General features: G+C 32.8%; 1 protein-coding gene across 1 annotated transcript; it reads right to left on the bottom strand.

Annotated features, from left to right (window-relative positions):
• On the bottom strand, nucleotides 1-9850 carry LOC120355224. The gene is made up of 3 exons (XM_039443558.1): nucleotides 9606-9850; nucleotides 5088-5226; nucleotides 1-287 (listed from the first exon to the last, which is right to left on the bottom strand). Exons 1-3 carry the CDS (start codon nucleotides 9682-9684, stop codon nucleotides 47-49), a joined length of 459 nt encoding a protein of 152 aa, XP_039299492.1. The 5' UTR covers nucleotides 9685-9850; the 3' UTR covers nucleotides 1-46.
• Between the last annotated feature and the right edge of the window lie 9933 nt (nucleotides 9851-19783).

Raw genomic sequence — 19783 nt, forward strand, 5'->3', positions numbered from 1 at the left:
TAGAAGATAAACCCGTGACTCGTTAAGTCGATTTAGACCCGAGCGCTTATTTTCGTCCTGGACTCTCCCAAGCTCGGAAACCGACCCTTAATGTTTGTGGGATAGTATTCAATGAAAGTGAGAAAATTGGTAGAATTGGAGAATACTTACTTTTCGTCGAAGCCTGTGTCTTTTTAAAATTTTTTCTCAACTCAACCGAGTTATAGATTCCTATTGAAGATCCCCTGATCAATCTGCCAACGGTGAACTGATCAATGGGGAAAAAATTCTGCAAATCATCAGCCATTCTGAAGTAGTAAAATTAATTTTCAGCTACAATTTAAATGTCAATAAAGTTGTAAAATAATTCAAGTTTGTACCAATAAAGTACAATTAAGGTAATAAATTTTTGAACCTTCAAAGTGAGCTTTAAAGTAATCTCTCAAGCTTCTAACGTTTTTTTTTTCTTGAAAACAGAAATATACCTTTGATGAGAGTTTTCAAATTATAAAACAACTATTACAGAGTGAATCTCTCCGAGAAGAATGACCCTATTAACATTTCACAAGTATTCCACAAGTCGAAGCAAACGAAAATTTTCAGTTGAAATTTTTTTCAATTAAATTTAATAAGCCGTAAATTCACTAAGAATAACGAATTCTCAACTTCAGAATTTTATTATTCATGACATATATGTGGTTTATTATTCAGACATAATTGAAAATTATCAAGTGTAATCATTTATCATTTTATAATATTATTAACCCCGATTGAAAATTCTAACCAATTAATCTATATCATCTAAATTTTTAATTGGTGTTTAACTTTCAGGGGCTAACTATTTAAAGTAAAAAATGAATTCATGGGATTCGATTAAGTTTACTGACAAAGAAAATTGTTTTGTAAGAGCACAGTTTTCAAATTCATTTATTTGCCATAAAAGTAATTACATACAAATTAATATATTCTCAAAATTACAATATGTTTTAAAAGTAATTACATAGGTACAAATTAAATTACAGTTTCTGTTTGTTTTTGTGGTAGTGTGCTGCGATTAAATTTTTCAGGGAAACTCTTTGTTCTTGGAAACATCGTTTTCAATTCTTTCATTGGAAATTCAACACAATTAATTAATTGTCTTCAGCACAGAAGAGCTTACATCATGCTGAGTTGAGAAATTAATTTGATTAAAATTTTCACTGTATATGAAATTATGATTTCAATGATACTATTTACAACTAACCTCATTATTACGAAATGTTCAACTGTACAAGTTTCTTAAGTTCGTAACCGATGTTGACAGATAAAGAACAATAACGCCAGCGCCACACACTCGCCAAGTCACTTGCTATGTCGCTTACCAAGCGGCTCGCTGTATAGATCTTCGGGCGGAGAGCGAGCGATGGCATTGTACCCATCCACACTCTCGCGCTCGTGGTCATTTGTAGGCACTTGGCAAGAGTGTGGCAGCGGCATTAGACATTGAAAATACCCCTCTGACACTGGGCCCGCTTAAATACCCCAATCTTGCTACAGGCCTGTTGTTAGTAAATGACATTTTCAAAAAAATGCAGCACTTAAATATCTATTATATTTTAATAAATTTAGAAATAGTTTGAAATGCTCATGCGGCTGCCATGATTCATTCGTCAGTTAGAGGGAATCCAATATGGAGCTACCACTCTCACTTCTACCACCGAAATAAATCTCATAGATTTATCTCTTACCGAATTTGAATTGTTCTGTCCCAAAAATTTGAACTTTAGGCGGTCATATCTCAAAAAGTAATGATCGGAAAAAAAATGTTTTCTTGAGAAAACTTGTTCATTTTGATAGGTAGCTTGATGAAATACAAATCGAAAAACTTTTAAAAATATCACCAGTAGAAAGTTTATTTTTAGCCTTTGCACAGCCTTAAAGGAATAATAACTTAGCCATGCATAATTTCAATATTTGGAGAGAGTCTGCTAATGAATTTTGACAAGTGTAAGGCTACAGTCAGTGTCTTTTGACATCTTCGACAAAGTTTGGGGCAGGTGACGTGAAAGGACGACCATTGTGTAATGTTATAATTCCTTCAATCAGCAGTCTAGCAGAAGGCATAGTAGATGAGTATCAGTGTGGATTTCGACCTGGCAGGGGCACAACAGACCAAATATTTACCCTCAGACGAATAATGGAAAAGTTCTATGAGCACAATACCAACTTGCATATTGCTATTCATCGATTTCAAGCAGGCCTTTGATAGGGTGAGGAGAAGTGAGGTGCTGGATGCGCTAGAGATTTACGGGTTTCCAAGAAAACTAAGCCTGGAGAAATTGACCATGAATGACACAAAAGGTATGGTGCTGAGTGAAGGAAGAGTGAGTAGGGAATTTAGTATCCATGACGGAGTAAGACAAGGAGATGTACTATCAGCCTTGCTCTTCAACATAGTCCTACAGAAAGCAATGGAATGCATTAACAAGAGAGGCAACATCACGAACAGAATGACACAAGTTTTAGCATAAATGCAGATGATGTTGTCATAATCTCGAGAAGCATGCGTTCGCTGGAAAAAGCATTCTTGCAGATTAGAGATGAGGCTAAGGTAGCAGGTCTGGAAATAAATGAAGGAAAGACTAAGTACCTGGAAATGAGCCCTAGAGGAGTGAGAGAGCAAGAAACTGTCAAAATTGGAGAAAGAGTATTCGAAAAAGTTAAAACCTTCACGTACCTGGGCACTGAGATCAATAGCATTAACAGAATATCCTCGGAAATCAAGCGCAGGATAATGCTGGGCAATCGAGCATATTTTGCCAATAACAAATTACTAAAGTCCAAATTACTAACCAGGAACACTAAAATGAAAATATACAGGACTCTCATAAGACCGGTTGTCACATATGGTAGCGAAGCATGGACAGTACTACAAGAAGATGCTAATGCACTGATGGTCTTTGAGAGGAAGCTGGTTAGGAGAATATATGGTCCAGTGCAGGAGAATGGTGCGTGGAGAATCAGAAAGAATGCTGAAATTGAAGAAATCCTGCAAGGTAAAAATATTCTCCGTTTTGTCAAGGCGAGAAGGGTAGATTAGCTTGGACACGTGGAAAGAATGCCGGAGAAAAGAATGCCAAGAACGATGCTCTATGAGAAGTTGGAGGCTGTGAGAAGAGGGAGACCTAGGGCACGATGGATGCAGGATGTGGAAAGAGACTTGAGAGTAATTGGAGTGAGAGGATGGAAAGAAAAGGCAGGAGATAGAGAAGCTTGGAGGCGGATTGCGGAGGAGGCCAAAGCCCACATAGGGCTGTAGCGCCAGGATAAGTAAGTAAGTAAGTAAGTATAATTCCTTCAACAGAGGATTGGAACAAACGAGAAGCAAACGGTCTCGACATGACGTCGTAATAAGGTGAAATAAAAACGATGCCGTCAGTTCCACATACTTTATATGAGGCAAACTTAAGTTTCAATGCACTAAGGCATCATCTTAGAGTCTAACCAAAAAAGACCATTGAAGATGATGCCTTAGTGCATTGAAACTTAAGTTTGGCTCAAATAAATCATGTAGAACTGACAATATCGTGTTTATTTCACCTTAATATGGAGAAATACCACAATATCTCTGTGCATAGTGTAAATAACTTCGTGACTCGAGGTGTATTTCAGTGGCACTTTTATTCTTCGCGTTGAAAAACGGATCAGACTACCAATTTTACATTTGGCGGTAGAAGTGAATGGTAGCTCCATACTGGATCCTAATGATAGCTCCTAACTGACGGAAGAATCATGGCAGCCGCAAGAAAATTCTACAGCACTGCCACTAAACCTGGAAGACCTTACAACCTATTCTTACCATGTACAGGATTATCTAAAATTATAATAAGGAAAGAATTGGCATGAGAGAATCCGGCATGAAAACCTGACAATTTTTGAGGGATAATAATTAAAGTGTTTTTCGTACAATTTAACCATGTAATTATATCACATTAATAATCAAATTGTGCAATTTACAGTGAATTACATAGATTTTTCACAAAGTTTTTTATTTGAAAATTATGTAATTCAAATGTTTTCCGTTACTTTTCACACACTCAACCTAATTCTAAAATTTGCCATTGCTCGCTCAGGCATCACTTGTGGAATTGCTTCAATCTCTCGTTGAATGGCTTCCTTTAGATCTGTGAATTATTGGCTGCCCAATAACAGTAATTTTGTTTATTCACGAATCCCGACAAATGAAAATGTGCCTTATCACTTTAAAGAATAACGGCATCCTGGTGGACATTTTCGAGAATGATCTCGTAAGCGGCTTTGCGATATGCCCAAAATAATTTTCATTAAGTTGTTGCACTAACATTATCTTATATGGAAGGCATTTCAGGTCGGAATGAAGAATTCAACGTACACTTCGATCAGAAATGACTAGTGCAACAGCATGTTTCGCTGCTGAACGTCATGGAGACCGTGTAACAGCTACTCTTACCGCGTTAATGTTTTCAGGCGTTCTCACAGTCCGTTTTCGTCCTGTTGGTTTCGTTTTTAAAGCAGACGACGTGTTCCTAAAATTCTTCACCCACAACAAGATCGTATTCCTACTGGGAACAGGCACGTGTCGATTTGAATTGAAGTGTCTGCGAGATAAACGCTGTGTTAAAATAATTGAGTCACTATTTTTTAAAATAAGCTTCAATCAAAAACACTCAATGTTCACTTGACCTCGACATACTGGCTACTGAAAGTGTAAGAGTAGGCTTGTCGATGTAAAACATTTCCGCCTTTTCAATGACACTGGAGCCAACATAGCAATTACTACAAAATCGTCAGATTAATATGCCGGTACCTGTAGCTTCAATCAAAAACACTCGATGTTCACTTGACCACGACATACTGGCTACTGAAATGGTAAGAATAGACCTGTCGATGTAAAACATTTCCGCCTTTTCAATGACAGTGGAGCCAACATAACAATTACTACAAAATCGTCAGATTAATATGCCGGTCCCTGTAGAAGCCTATAGGATCCCAGAACTATGTAGCGGAGCCCTGGCAAGCTCTAGAGACTCAGTGCATGAAACTACAAGAGAGATGATAGAAGAATCACGAATGAAACGTTTCCAACTTACTCCGGTTCAAACGGTTTGGTAAAGCCACAAAACTTGCATACAATGTCCCTCTTGGCAGTCACCGCTGAACGAATGCAGCTCTCACAAGCTGAATGCCCACAGCCAATCAGCAGCGGCTGCTTCTTCTTCTTCAAATAATCTGAAAACACATTAAGCTCTGTGAGATCCACTACAACAGTAGTAACATACAATTTGAAATTAAGACCATTAACATATCAATAATTTTTACACTTTTTTTCTTGAATTCTTACACCTTATACCATAAACAATCTATTCTATTCAATGTATAACTATTTTCTGCGTGTACCTTCTTCTTCATCCATTACCCACATTTGTAGGATCGATGGCATGAATGAAATTAAACAAAAAATAACTGAAAACACGATTAATGAGACAAGAACCAATCACAGATGACTTCTTAGAAAAGACGACTTTTCTGATTAGTTCTCGTAGCATTTAATATCGGTTGAAATTTTACAGGCTCTTGTGAAACCGGGCCTCAAGGTGCGTACAGATATACGCGCCGCGAACATGAGCAATTCACTTTTAATCAGCTGACTTTATCTGTATTTTTACAGAAAAGGTAAAATACTTATATAAAAAGCTTGGCATCAGCTGATTAAAAGTGAATTGCTCATGTTCGCGGCGCGTATATCTGTACGCACCTTAATATTTGACTGTACTGATTGATCAAGATGGCAATAGTGATCAATTCAACTAAAACTTTATTATCATTCAAGGCACTTTATCTTCAACTTATTGACAATTTATCCAGACAGCATTTGAGACAGGTCATCAAGGTCATTACGAATTCAGAAATTCCTTGACATCGTAAGGGTGTGATCATTATTGAATGTGTATATGTGCAAGTGCACGCTTGGTTATGCATAAACCAAGCGCGCAGATGAGGAAAAAACTATGGAAAGAGCGATAGGAATAGTCACAACACTGAACGCTTGCAACTGGTTGCGTTAAGTGAGAGCAGCTGCATGCACGTCACAACGTGTTTGTAAGGCTCTTTCCAGATTTTGTTTTTCAGCTCTGACGTGCACTTGCACATAGTATACGTATTCAATGTTATCACACCCTTACAGGTCCTGGCTTTCAAGAAACCGGTCACAATTCTCTCTGAGGTTCAACTGCTTCATCCCTGCAGGCCGTAGTGCTGCACTCCAATAGCATACCCGCGATCTCTAGAGGCGCATCCTGGGGACGTCACACAGCTCTCGATGCCTAGTGTTGTGTTTATAGTGTTGTGGTGATTTACATTAGTCTAAGATAACAAATTTTTTTGATTCTTCTTAACGTACATCTGGGGCCTGTTTCACAAAGGTACAGTAGGTTACAAGTCTTGTTGCCAACCATGGTTTTGGAGAACAGCTGATTACAAGCGTTTCACAAAAGCAGAATTGTAAACTTGTAGTTACAATGAATTTCTACAAGTTTACAAGTGATTTGCTTGTTACGAAAAAGTGTTTCACAATCATTGTAGCCAACAATTTTTGTTGAAATTACTTGTTCGTAACTAAGAAATTTTTACCGAAGTGGAAAGCTATGTAAAGGATTTACAAGTGATTAAAATGATTTTAAATATTTCTAATAATCAAAAAATGCCCTATATTCCTCTATAATTCATTATTTTGGAAATATATGCATTAGGAAATTGAATATGAATTTCCAAAATAGTAATTAGGCCTACACAGTATATATAGTAAACATTACACATATTATATATATATATATATATATATATATATATATATATATATATATATATATATTATATATATATATATATATATATATATATATATATATATATATAATATATATATATATATTCAGTATGTATACTGTGTAGGTTACAAATTCGGCAATCAATGGTGTAGACTGTACAAAAACATTATATTGCTTTCAAATATTTACAAAGTAATTATTAAAAAATACAAGTAACCTTTTTAAAGGATGAAAAAAGGAAATTATCATGAAAATAGGTTGTTTACTATTGAAGTACTTGTAGACTTGTAAAATTGTAAATCATGAATCTTTGTGAAACGTGAGTACTTGTAAACTTGTAACTACAAGTGTACTTGTTCGTAACCATGGTTGGTAACAATACTTGTACCTTTGTGAAATAGGCCCCTGGCAGAGAATAACGAGGTGGCTGACTACTGTTGGAATGCCCAGCCTGACAAAAAAGGCTTGAAATGTGCATAATGTTCAATATCACTAATAATCCTGGAAGGATTAGATAAGAATTATTTTTATCTAAATAATCCAGCGAGATTGGGAAGTCTGATTGAAAGACTACAAGATATTTTTTAACAATATTCTAATTATGGATTTTTAGCCTGAGTAGTAGCGCACCGGCGATCATTATATAATAATCTTATGATTCAAGAAATTTACTCGACTATTACTCAATTACATTGATATTTGATATTTCTTTTGTAAATTGATTGATTGAATTACTTTACTTATGCAGATTACAATGTAAACAAGCTTATGCCATAGAGATAAGATATCCCATGGCAAAGGGAGTTCATGTTCCAAAGTGCACTGTCAAGTCAAACCGGTAGTGATAGTAGTTCTTTTTCGTGAAGCTATGTGACGCTGGTAGGCTCTCTTACTGTGCAGTTCTTACACTGTCACCCGGCAAAAACAGTATTAATCAACAGTAGTCAACAGTAATCGGCTTGAGTTGACAAAAAAAACTGCTTTAAATTTAGAACATAAACGACCTATGCCATGGGATATCTTCTTATGCTATCTTTTTTTAAGGCCTGTTTACATTGTAATCTGCATAGGTAGAGTAATTCAATCAATTTACAAAAAAAAAACGATAAAATAGAGATAAAATTGATAAGTAAATGTCACTATTTTGAATGATAAATTAATAACATTATTATTTCAATGATCGCAGATTCGATAATTAGAATGTTGTTCAAAAATATCTTTCAAACAGACTTTCTCGCTAGATTATTTAGATAAAAAATAATTCTTATCTAATCCTTCTAGAATTATTAGCCTACTGCTAGTAAACAATATGCACATTTCAAGCCATTCAAATCAAATATATAACATTCCAACAGTTGTCAGCCTTCTTTACTGCCTGATTTACGTGAAATTAAATAAAAAAGCTTCAAGTTTTCGCCATTTTTTGATTAGCTAATCATTTGAAATCCACAACAATGTTATAAATATTTGAACTCGGCTTGACCATTGATCTCTTTTATTGGTACGTATAGGTATAGGTCTCAATGCTGGATCCAGCAGGCCCTATCCTAAGACTGGCCAATAACAACCAATAATGATTAACTAATTTATTAAATACAGACGGATGCACATTAGGCTGGCCACTAATGACAGGACATACATGATGAACATGGTTGTACACACGATGTTCATGAAGCACACATATGTGTTAATCATGCATGTTTCCTCATCAGTCAGAAACTTGACTGCTGCTTCCAACATGAAAATAAAACAACCAATAAAAATGAATAGATTACTGGACAAATTATAAAGAAACAAAACTAATTTAACCTTAAATTAATAGTAGAGTGAGAAAAGAAAATAAAACTTCAAATTAAAAAACCTTGAAAATCCTAACTTTAAATTTTTTTTGAAACCTTTAGCTGTGATGACACAACAGTTTATGGAGACTTGGGTGTACCTACATCATGCATATCCTGCCGTTGGAAGCCTAATATGCTCTTATTTAATTATAAAATGAGCAAGCTACAACCACTTGCAATTTGCAATTACTCGTAAACTATTTCTCTAACAATACTCAACTTGGAGCAATAATTTATCTCATCTATTGCTTACATTAGCTGAGCCTTATCTAATTCTCACAAACAAATCAAAAGATTTCTTTATTAAAGTTCTTATTTTAGAATTGAAATTAGGATAACGTAACTTACTTTTTCCTCTTTTATAATAACATATAATGTAAAATAATAGTACATAAATACAAATTCAATAAAATATCAGATACCAATCAAATACGGAACAACGTTAGCCGGTCAGCTGCAATATCGTAAATAGACGTGTGTATTTGCAGATTTTACGCAAGTTATAAAAAAATCAGGTTATTTTCCAGAATACCTGAACATAAATTGATAAATCGTGTATAATGTATTAAAATGATTTATATGAACTACTATTTAAAAAAGTCAAGTTATAGCCTACGTTATAAACTCTAACCTATAAAAATAGATTAAATCATGATCATTCATAATTTTCATTCATTCATTAAGTACAAACCTTACCTTAATTGGAGAATTATTGGTTTATTTAATAAAGTCCTACTCTTCCAGTTTATATTAGTAGATGAACCCAACATGAAAATTATTTAAATATGTAGATGTAGAAAATAGCCTACATGATGTGTGACTATACACAAATTTGCTGTAATGTAGCCGATAAACGTTAAACTGTAGGCTACCTTATTTTATCAGATACAAAATAATATTCTTATTGATTTAAGCTACGGTACTATACTTAATAGTTTACCTTTCAATATGAACTGTTGTGAACATTCTGGACAAATGGCCAGTTTTGAATTCCTTGTGATTTTTTTCTGGAAATCCATAGATAATGCAAATAGTTTCACTTTTTATGATTTTACCATTTCAGTTTTCAGCAGATAACAGTAATTAATCATACATTCAATCAGTATTAAAAATAAACAGTACACTTAAAACAATGATTATAATGAAATCATGCAAAAACTAGTAAACTGGAAGCACATTTTTTCACAACAATCAACGGGTGGGTATAAACTGTTCGACTGGAGAGCTGGTCGACAGTCAAAAATGTAAACAAAATAAACTTGAGTGGAACGATAGGATCGTTCCACGTTTCCACTTTGTAAAAGCTTTACACTTCTCGGTTTAAAGGTTATGTTAACACTGTTTATTGCTTACATGCTTACAGTGCGTTCACATTTTATTTATTTATTTATTATTATTTGAACTCACTTCAAGTTACAAATCAAAGGTAACTGATTTAAAACTTAACATACTTATATGAAAATAATTTAAAACAATATATATTTAATACGTTACGTAGAGCTAGCTAAAAGAAAAGTTTGAATCATTTTTACATTTATTTGTATTAATTTATAAAATAAATGATGTAGAAGATTATTTAGATAGGCTGTATGTATTGTAGCTACAATAATAAAGTAGACGTGCACTTTAGCCAACTAAACTAATTACTAACCTAATCACCGGTTTCACTTTGTTAAAACATTATTATTCTAGTACATTCTTATCAGTAATAATTGCATTGCTTATCTTGTTATAAACTTCACAAAATTTCAATTAGATGTACTTTGTGTAATTTTCGAAATGCAATAATGCACTTCAAAACGCTGTTTTTAGCCTTATCTAATAGGCAATGATTGTTACCGGTATTTGGAAACATTGCATTATTAAAAAAAACTGGAAGAAGTTGAGTTGAAAACTGGATGAGTTATGGAGACTGAGATGGTTGCAGGGAGAGGTCAGGAACAAAGGCCTTGTGGATGACCCTAATAACATTGTTCCTGGCACCCAGCTGAGACGTATTTTTTTTTTTTTTTTTTTTTTTTTTTTTTAAGATTACGTCCTAAAGACTCCAGTCATGGAGTATAAGACAAGTCATGTTATTACATAATAATTCTAACACTAAGTAGTTCAACCTAGTTTAGGTTTGAAAGGAATTCTTGTACACTATAAAAAGCTTTATCAACTAAATATTTTTTCATTTGTTTTTTGAAAATCTTCAAATCATCATTACTTTTCAAGATTTGAGGTAGCTTGTTATAAAATTTCCTACCAATATAATCTGGTTTTTGTTCAAATAACCTACTATTGTGACCCATTATTTATGATAATCTGCTCTGTTTCGCGTATTATACTCATGAACATCTGAATTCTGGATCACACCACTCGTTTTCACATGCATTACAACTTCATATACATACAAAGATGGCACAGTTAATAGACCAAGCTTTTTAAATAAAGGCCTACAAGAGTCTAACCTATTCACTTTCTCTATACATCTGAGTGCCTTCTTTTGAATCTTAAACACTCTGTCCATATTTTGTTGAGATGAATTACCCCATACTAAAATAGCATACCTAATATGAGATAGTATAAGTCCATGGTAAGCAGTTAACAGTAGTTTTTTATCATTCAGCCTAGCAAGCTGCCGCAGGACAAATACCCCAGATGATATCTTATTACATATCCTCTCAATGTAAGGATGCCATGTTAATTTCCTGTCCAATAAAATTCCCAAGAATGCTACTTTCTCTTCTTGGTCTAATTCATTTCCCTCTACAAACACATTTATTTCTCTATCCTCTACTGAATTATATTTACTTTTGAATTGTAGGAATTGACATTTCTTACTATTTATTGTTAATTGCCTTTGCTTCAAGAATTGGACAATCGACTGTACTCCAGTAAAAGCATTTATTTCTAGACTATCTAATAAATAATTGTTAAAGATAAGCGATGTGTCATCAGCAAACAACAGAGCTCTGTGATCTTTTAACTCTTCTGGTAATTGATTCACATACAACAGAAACAGTAAGGGACCCAGAATTGAGCCTTGAGGTACTCCAGCCTGGACCTCCAGTTTTTGAGATTTAATTTTTACTATTTCATTCCCATCCACCTTGGTAAGCTCAACACACTGGTTTCTACCTATGAGATATGATTCAAACCATTTTAGTTCTATACCATTCACACCTACAGTTTTTAGTATTTCCAATAATATTCTATGGTTCACACAATCAAAAGCTTTGGATAAATCAAGAAATATTGCGGCTGCCTTCTCACCTGAATCTATTATATCTATTAGTCTTTCAACAAGGGATACTATTGCAGTCTTAGTAGATTTCCCTTTCTGGAACCCATGCTGTTCATCACATATGAAATTAATTTTTTCCAGGTGCATCAATAACCTATTTAAAACTACTCTTTCAAAAATTTTACTTATTACATTTAGAATACTAATGGGTCTATAATTTTCAACTCTTTCAGAATCACCGCTCTTGAAAATTGGCAAAATTTTTCCTTGTTTCAGATCATCAGGGAAAATACCCTGCTCTAGTGAAGTATTAAGGAGATGCAATAAAGGGTCCAGTAATTCATTTTCACATTCTTTTAAAATTTTGCTTGAGATCCCATCCAATCCTACTGTTTTTTTGTTATTCAAATTTTTTATTATTCTTGACAACTCATCTCTTGATAATGGATGAAATTTAAATACCTTTTCAATTGGCTCAGCATTTAATGTAGTTGTATTATAAGTATTAGTGTTCAGTGACTTTTGGAGATTATATGCAACCTGTTGATAATATTTATTGAAAAAGTTACAAATGTCTATACTATCATCCATATAATTTCCATGTTCATCGATTATCCTAGGGACATTAGTAACTGTATCTTTTTGAGCTGCTCTCCTATTTCTATTAATTACCTCCCAAACAGCAGAGTTAAAATTGGTACTAGTTGTTAATATTTCAGCTGTTTTCTTACACTTAGCTTTCCTCACTTCTTTTGCATAGTTTTTCTTTAGACATTTGTATTTGACCTCACTCGGAACATCCCTCACTAATTTAAATTCCTCATAAGCTTCCCTAACAATATTTCTTTGAGTAAGAATATCTTCAGTTATCCATTCATCTACTTTGTTTAATTTACTTTTTACTTTGACTTTTTTTATCGGACAGCATACACTAATGTGAAATCTTAGAGTATCAATGAATTGCTTATATTTGTAATTTAGGTTACAACTGTTATAAACACTACTCCAATTTTCTTGAAGCAGTTCCTGCTTCAAACAATTTATATTTCCTAGCTCATATTGCTGAATTTCTTTCACAATAGTTTTTTTTCTGCTTGGATTCTGGCCCTGCAACTTAACATCTAAAATTTGATAGTTATGATCTGATAGATCTGAGCTACTTAACCTGACATTACAACCTTCTATATTTGTGAGGATATTATCAATAATTGTCTGTGAAGTTCGAGTTACTCTTGTATATTCGTGGACCTTAATTTCTGAATTATTCATATTAATAATATCTCTAATATCCTCTGTCATTTTATCCTGCCTGGCAAAATCGGTATTGAAATCTCCTACCACTATAACATTTGTGAAACGAGCGGTTGTAATTTCCAAAAGTGTATGGAGCAGCTCACAAAATTTTTGCCAGTCTCCATTTGGTGACCTATAGATACCTAACACTGCTACCTCAAATCGATCATCAATTTTTAACCTAGTCCCGTCACCTCTAAATCCATCTCAACAGAAAATCTCTTAACAAAATCCAGTTCATAAGTTTGGGTATGTTTAGCATTGCTAGTGAATATACATACACCACCACTTCTATGAGCTATTCTACAAAATTCTGATCTCAGTGAATAGCCTGGAATCCTAACTTGATTTATTTCCTTTATTTTTAAGCCATGCTCTGTGAAAATAACAATGTCAGGATCCTCCTGTTTAAGAAATACTTCTAATCTGTCAATTTTGTTGCGAAGATACTGAATATTTTGATGATAAATACTAAAAACCTTACCATCTTGTGCTACTCTATCTCTAGCATTTGTAGCTATTTCCCTTTCCCTGTTTTGAGCCAATTTACTAAAAAATCGTTATTTGTTTCTTTGACTGTTTTTAAACCAGAGGATTGCAAACGGCTTTCAATCAGCTCTGCCAATCTATTACAAAAGATTACTTTGCCAGATCGATTTAGATGCAACCCATGATTAGTGAAGTTATGTCTTTTCAACCTTTCATTTAGAAAACAAATCCCCAGTTGTTTAGAATTCTTATTTTTTAGGCTGTTGATTGTATTATGGATTGATTTGTTTGTCGAATTGATTGCTTCATTTAATTCTGGCCTATCAAACCTATTAGGAATAGTACTTATTATTAAGTTTGTTTTTTTGCTGAGTGGCACAATTTCCTTGATTTTTTCTGTTACTTGAGGAAGATGATTCAAGTTAGGTTCATTTATATTATTTGAGCTACCCAGTACAATTAGATAGTCATTTTCATCAAAGTCTTTAGTTTGATCCTTAGCTTACTCTACAACTGCATTAATTGATGCACTTGGCTTGAAAAAACATTGGACATCAAATTTATTTTTTAATCTTTTATCAAGGAGATCACTGCAATCACGTCCATGACTGGACGTCAGTAGCAGAACTCTCCCTTTCCTATCTTTATTTCCCTCAGCTATATTTTTGGTTGCTGTCTTCAAAACCTCACTGTACGTTTTATTTCGACCATTTTCAGAGCATTTCCCATCATTTAGGTTAGATTCTATTTTTTTGCATTTGGACGGAGGTTCTATCATACATTTAGTATTATCAAATTTAGATTTTAGTTTCTTTATTTCCTCCGACATTAGACTACATTGATTTTTTAGATTTAGTATTTCTTTTTTATGGTCTTCATCTTGTAATTTTATAATCAGTTCCAAAGATTTAATTTCTTCTACCATCCCTAACCTTTCTTCCTCAGACGTTTTTAGAGTTACTTCTAATTGGTTTTTTAAATTAGTGTGGCTACTTTGTAGTTGAGCAACTTTTTCGGCTAAAGTAGTTTGAAGAACTGGGGTTTTTGGTTTTGGCGTTTTTGAATTTTGGTTTTGGGAACGCGTAAGTACTCCCGCTATGTTTACATTTCTATTATTAACCTTCGGTGTTTTACTTGAGCTCATCTTCCTATCTAAGAAATTATATTACTTGCAATAATAATAATTGATTTATAAATGATAGGATTTTAATTTGGTTATAATTTTAGTCAAGTAAACTATCTATGTTTATTTTTAAATCTCGAAAACCTAACCTCAAACTAACCTCTAAACGGTGTTTGGCTTATTAAAATAGAATTAAGAATTAAAATCTAAAACAAAATGATAAAACGTGATCAAGAAACAATTAATAATGAAATAAACACAAAATTTGTACTTATCCGTGACTATTTATAACACAAAATCTTCCAAAACCCAGGAGCGAAATTATGTAGGACTGTCATTCACAACCTCTCAAGGTCCGTAGAGACGTGGAGAGTGGTGTGGCCTTAACCGGTTCAGGACGCAGGTGGGAAGGTGTGCTGAGCTGATGACAGCATGGGGATACACATCTGATCCTCTGTGCCAATGTGGACAAATCCAATCAATGAACCACCTAATATGTGAGTGTCCACAACACTCCTATCATGGAGGGCTGTCGGCCCTCCATGATGCTGGAGAAGATGCGTGTCAGTGGCTCCAGAACATTCTAAATTCTATTGGTATTTGAAATATTAAGTGTAAAATTATGTTTTTTTTCTAATTTTGGCCTATGTATGCATATATATATATATATATACTGGAAGAATAGGTATAGAATGAAATCGGGTAATAGCAATATTCTATTTTTACTAAAATAATATTACAGACAGATGATTTTTTACAATGTTATTTTTCTCATATTTGTTTGATAAATTTTATATTAATAATCTCTAATAATTAATGTTAGTTGCACAGAAGCCGGTTAAATATTAACCGTGATTAATTTCACGAGAACCAATCTGAAAAGGCATTTTTATAAGACGGTTTGTCTGATTGGCTCTCCTGGAATTAATCACGATTAAAATTTAACCGGCTTTTGGCACTTAGTCATGATTTAACAATGAAACAGACAATCCTTTTTCATGTATTGTTGTGATTGAATGAATTCAGTTTACTCAGTGGATAAGTTATTATTCAAAGGTATTTTATATTGTATTGATTCAAAATTGTGTTTGTAAAAGCTCTTGATTTAATAAAAGCATTATTATTGTTATTAAATGGTTATTTTTTATCACAGCTAAGTATTCGCTAAAATCTGGTTGAATTGATTATAAATGTGTAGGTATTACCTATACCAGACTTGTAATAATCTATACCTTTTTAAATTTCAAGAAAGTATCAATTGTAATAATTGAGAATAGACATTTGTATTTTAGAAGTTATCACATCATGTAATATTAAGAATAGTGAATTGTATTTGAGAAAGTATTGCCGTGCTACCAATTTTTCCTTAAACGGTTGGAATAGCATATAACACCTATCACACTAAGGAAAGTTGTCGGCTCCAATAAAATAGATACTTGATAAACTGTGAATGGATCTATTGCCTATGAATGAGAAATCCAGTTTTCAGAGCAAATTAACTTATAATCTTCAGATGAAAATTTTGGAAAAAACACAGAAATATAAAACGAACAATAACTTATAAGCTTAATGATTTCAAGTAACTACGAACTAAAATACTTATCTAGTTTACAGTTGAAACACAGTGGCTATTGGCTTTACTACACTAATAGCGAAATTTGCACAAAAATTTATATAAACTTCAATCTAAAACATTAATAAATTCATTTAAACAGACAATAACTCAGAGCACAAAATTATACAAGCAACAGCCAGCCATGTTTTTCAGAAGAAGCTCGAACAGGAAAAAGACACAAGTTACCAGTCACGAAAGACAACGCCCTCTTCAATATCGATCTTTACAGACACGTCAACACAAAATTATAACTTATAAATTTAGAATTCACATTCTACATCTGTTCTCAATAAAACTTTAATTTGAAAATGTTATTTTACATTTTTATACATATATTCTATTCAAATAAACGATTTATTTAGTAATTTGTTAACCCTACCTCGGTGACATTATGGAACAATGCAACAAACATTTACGATAATAAATTCTCCGTCAAAAAATTTGTCCGTCTATTGATAACTCTGACATTACTATAAAGTTCCATAGATCTCGAATTGAAGATTCGATTTAAATGTGAGAAGAAAAATGTAATATTACAAATACCCCCCTCTTGACATAAAAAAAATTTTACTGTTTGAAAAATTTAAAGAAAAAATTTACATTGACCCTAATGAAAATGTTGAAATTTAAATTCGAGAACAGTAACAATTTTTTCTAGAAAAACATTACATGTCATCCAAAAATATTGAAAATTATTATAAAAATTCATCAATAGCGTTTGTTATATGTTTCCAAACAATATCTCAAAATATAGAATATCAATATTACTTTTGATTTAGCTTTATAATTTAAAGAAAAATATCTCAACAGAAAGTTTAATATGTAAAGAAAAGTTTTTTGAAATTGCACATAAATTTAATAGATAGAAAAATTTAATTTTTATTGCATAAAAAAAATTTTAGTATGTTGAATAAAAATTTATTATTATTATTTATTATTTAAATGAATTGATGAATTGTTACATTTAATTTTCACATAAAATTTCAATAAATCAAAAAATGTTCATTTCTTTCACTATTGACGCGGTTGATTTTATTGATGCACATTTTTTGAAAACAGTCCGTTAAGGCACTCAGTATGATTTTCAGTTAAGTGTGACTCCAATGTGATGACGTTAAGTGTTGGGCTGATCTGGATGCACGTAGTGTTGGGCTGATACTTGTAGTCGACTGATGCATACCAAACTCGATACAGGTGACATCTCAATTAGCATTGCTTCATGTTTGTAGTAGACGGCTGCATACCAAATTCAATACAGAGTCACATAAATTTTGTATCATATTTGTAATTATACAATGTACATTTCAGGCTTGAAATGACAATGTAATTCGTTTTTTGGAAAAGAGATAGACGCTGCATACAGGATTAATTTAGGTGAGGATTAATTTAGGTAAGGTTTGGTTTTTTTGATATTTTCAGCTTTCAAGGTTTAGAGTTCTGCATACAGGAATAATTTAGGAGAGGATTTTTTGAATTAATTCTTTCATGATACTGTGACTGTTCTTCTGAATTCAAAGTTGTGAATGTGAACATGGATGGCAATTACCTCCAGGTAATGCAGTAGTGTTGAAGTTTGAGATACTTGGTCAGCAATAGGCGTTGGCATTGCTATTGGCGTATTCTTTGGTGTCGGCTTTGGCATCGGCGTTGATATTGGCGTTGGCGTAGCTATTGACATCAGCACAGGCATCGGCGTTGATTTTGGTGTTGGCATCAGCATTGGCGCAGGCATTGGCGTAGCTATTGGCATTGATTTTTGTTGTTGGCATTGGCGCAGATTTTGGCATTGGCGCAGATTTTGGCATCAGCATTGGCGCAGATTTTGGCATCAGCATTGGCGCAGATTTTGGCTTCGGCATTGGCGCAGATATTGGCTTTGATTTTTGTTGTTGGCATCAGCATTGGCGCAGATTTTGGCATTGGCGCAGGCATTGGCGTAGCTATTGGCATTGATTTTTGTTGTTGGCATCAGCATTGGCGCAGGCATCGGCGTAGATTTTGGCGTAGTTATTGGTGTTGATATTGGTGTTGACATTGGCGTAGTTATTGGTGTAGGCCGCAGCGTAGATTTAGGCGTAGATATTGGCGTAGTTATGTCACACTAGTTTGAAAATCACCCAAATGTTCTTAACACTCTTCATGGCGTTCACTTGTTACTGATTTCGAGATTCACATGATAACTATTTCAATGTTAATGTCTGTGCTGTACCTGTTGTCTTAAAATGCTTATAAACTAAGAAGAAAAACTTGATTAGGCTATCAATACAATCTAATACACATAAAAATTATTTTAAGTATCTATGAAATGGAATTTGTTAACATCTTATTATACAGTCAGCAATACATAAATTGTGAAATATGGACATATCAATGATAAATTTAAAAAAATTCATTTATTCACTGTTCAAATATCAACATTTTAATCCATTCTTCAAAATAGAAATAGAATTTCATAACACCCTGTATCATTATCAAAATTGTAAAAAACAAACATCATAACAACACAACAAAAATTTAATTTCAATACATATTTCAATAATTTCAGACATTTGGTCTTCTATTCAATCATTTCATAATATATTTGCATTTCATTATTATTTAATATAACATTTCATTTATAGCATGTTCATTTCACATTTATGATTTATCATTCAGGGTTTCAAAATTATTTAGTTTTAATTTTGTTCAAAAATTGTATAAAAAGCAAATTATTGAATATTATTAATCATCGTTTGTTGGATACTATAGTTTATTTCGACTCTTCAATGTTCTAAACACAAACTACATTTCATGACAAAACTTTACTATCAATCATTAAACAAGAAACCATTCAAAACATCAATAATATTTTGCTTCAAAGGCAAACAATATTCATAATTAATCATCATTTTGCATCTATGGCAATCAACATTATTAATCAACACAAAAATTATTATCTCATTACTGCCTCTCTAAGTCATAACCTCTGTTATTCCTTCTTTAGGCAATAATGGGTTTCCATCTCAAAAAACAATCACATACCAGCAAAATTCTAATCAACAAACCCCACTAAAAATTCTACATACACTCCAGCATCCATTTCAAACGATAATCAATCATATCAAAATTTATAGAACAAACAGTTTTAAAATTTAAAAAAAATATCAATTACAAAACACTTTAGAAAAATTTAGCCTTTAACTCATTTCAATTGATAATATAACACAACGTTTTAAATTAAATCAATTATTTTTTAAAATAATTTAAAATTTAAAGACTGTATAATAAGTATAAACATTTCAAGATTATGATACAAGATGATCAAGATGAAATATTGGGTAAATAAGTTCCCTAAAAAATACAAACAAGAGGAAAAGAAAATTGGGTAAA

Source organism: Nilaparvata lugens, chromosome Y (genome assembly GCF_014356525.2).
Source record: "Nilaparvata lugens isolate BPH chromosome Y, ASM1435652v1, whole genome shotgun sequence".
Taxonomy (NCBI): domain Eukaryota; kingdom Metazoa; phylum Arthropoda; class Insecta; order Hemiptera; family Delphacidae; genus Nilaparvata; species Nilaparvata lugens.